We start from the raw sequence: 476 nt of genomic DNA, 5'->3' as shown, positions 1-476 counted from the left end.
TATTGTGATTTTAGATAATTTCACAGTATATGGTGTTACACATCCAAAAATTTAACACTATTTGATAAAATATTCAAAATAGTAATAAGTGATTTGATATAATCCCTCATGGATACAACGATATAATTTCTCTTTAATATTACGAAATACCTCCCTCGCTACGCTACAGGCTGGGCTATAAGCAGGCTGGAGAGAGAACTACGCTACAGGCTGTCTCTTTACTACGCTAAGCCAGATGACAGCGGAACCTTCACCTGTTCAGCCCCCACTGGTCATGACAACTATTTGCATATCCTCGTGAAAGGTAAGTAAAGGTGGTTTTGCTTCGTGTTTTGGTATTGTTACGGCTGAGTTGCTGATTTGCTTTGCGTTGTTGTTGATTAAGTGTGGTTGATATGGTCGTGTGTATTGATTAGCGAATGAATGGGTTGATAGAGGGGATGAGGAGAGAAGGAGATACAGAGTGGGGGCTGGGG

The 476-nt window shown here is 40.5% G+C and overlaps 1 protein-coding gene across 3 annotated transcripts in view; it reads left to right on the top strand.

Annotated features, from left to right (window-relative positions):
* LOC119593492 (locomotion-related protein Hikaru genki-like) overlaps positions 1 to 476 on the top strand; it is a 249,107-nt gene that overhangs the window by 234,043 nt on the left and 14,588 nt on the right. For all 3 annotated transcript variants that reach the window (XM_037942442.1, XM_037942441.1, XM_037942440.1), the window contains exon 8: positions 170 to 304. In XM_037942442.1, the coding sequence (XP_037798370.1) occupies positions 170 to 304 (135 nt within the window). The remainder of the gene's footprint in view (positions 1 to 169; positions 305 to 476) is intronic.

The sequence above is a fragment of the Penaeus monodon genome, chromosome 32, assembly GCF_015228065.2.
Source record: "Penaeus monodon isolate SGIC_2016 chromosome 32, NSTDA_Pmon_1, whole genome shotgun sequence".
Taxonomy (NCBI): domain Eukaryota; kingdom Metazoa; phylum Arthropoda; class Malacostraca; order Decapoda; family Penaeidae; genus Penaeus; species Penaeus monodon.
Note: the sequence above shows the minus strand (reverse complement) of the source record. Positions and strands in the feature narration are given on the sequence as shown.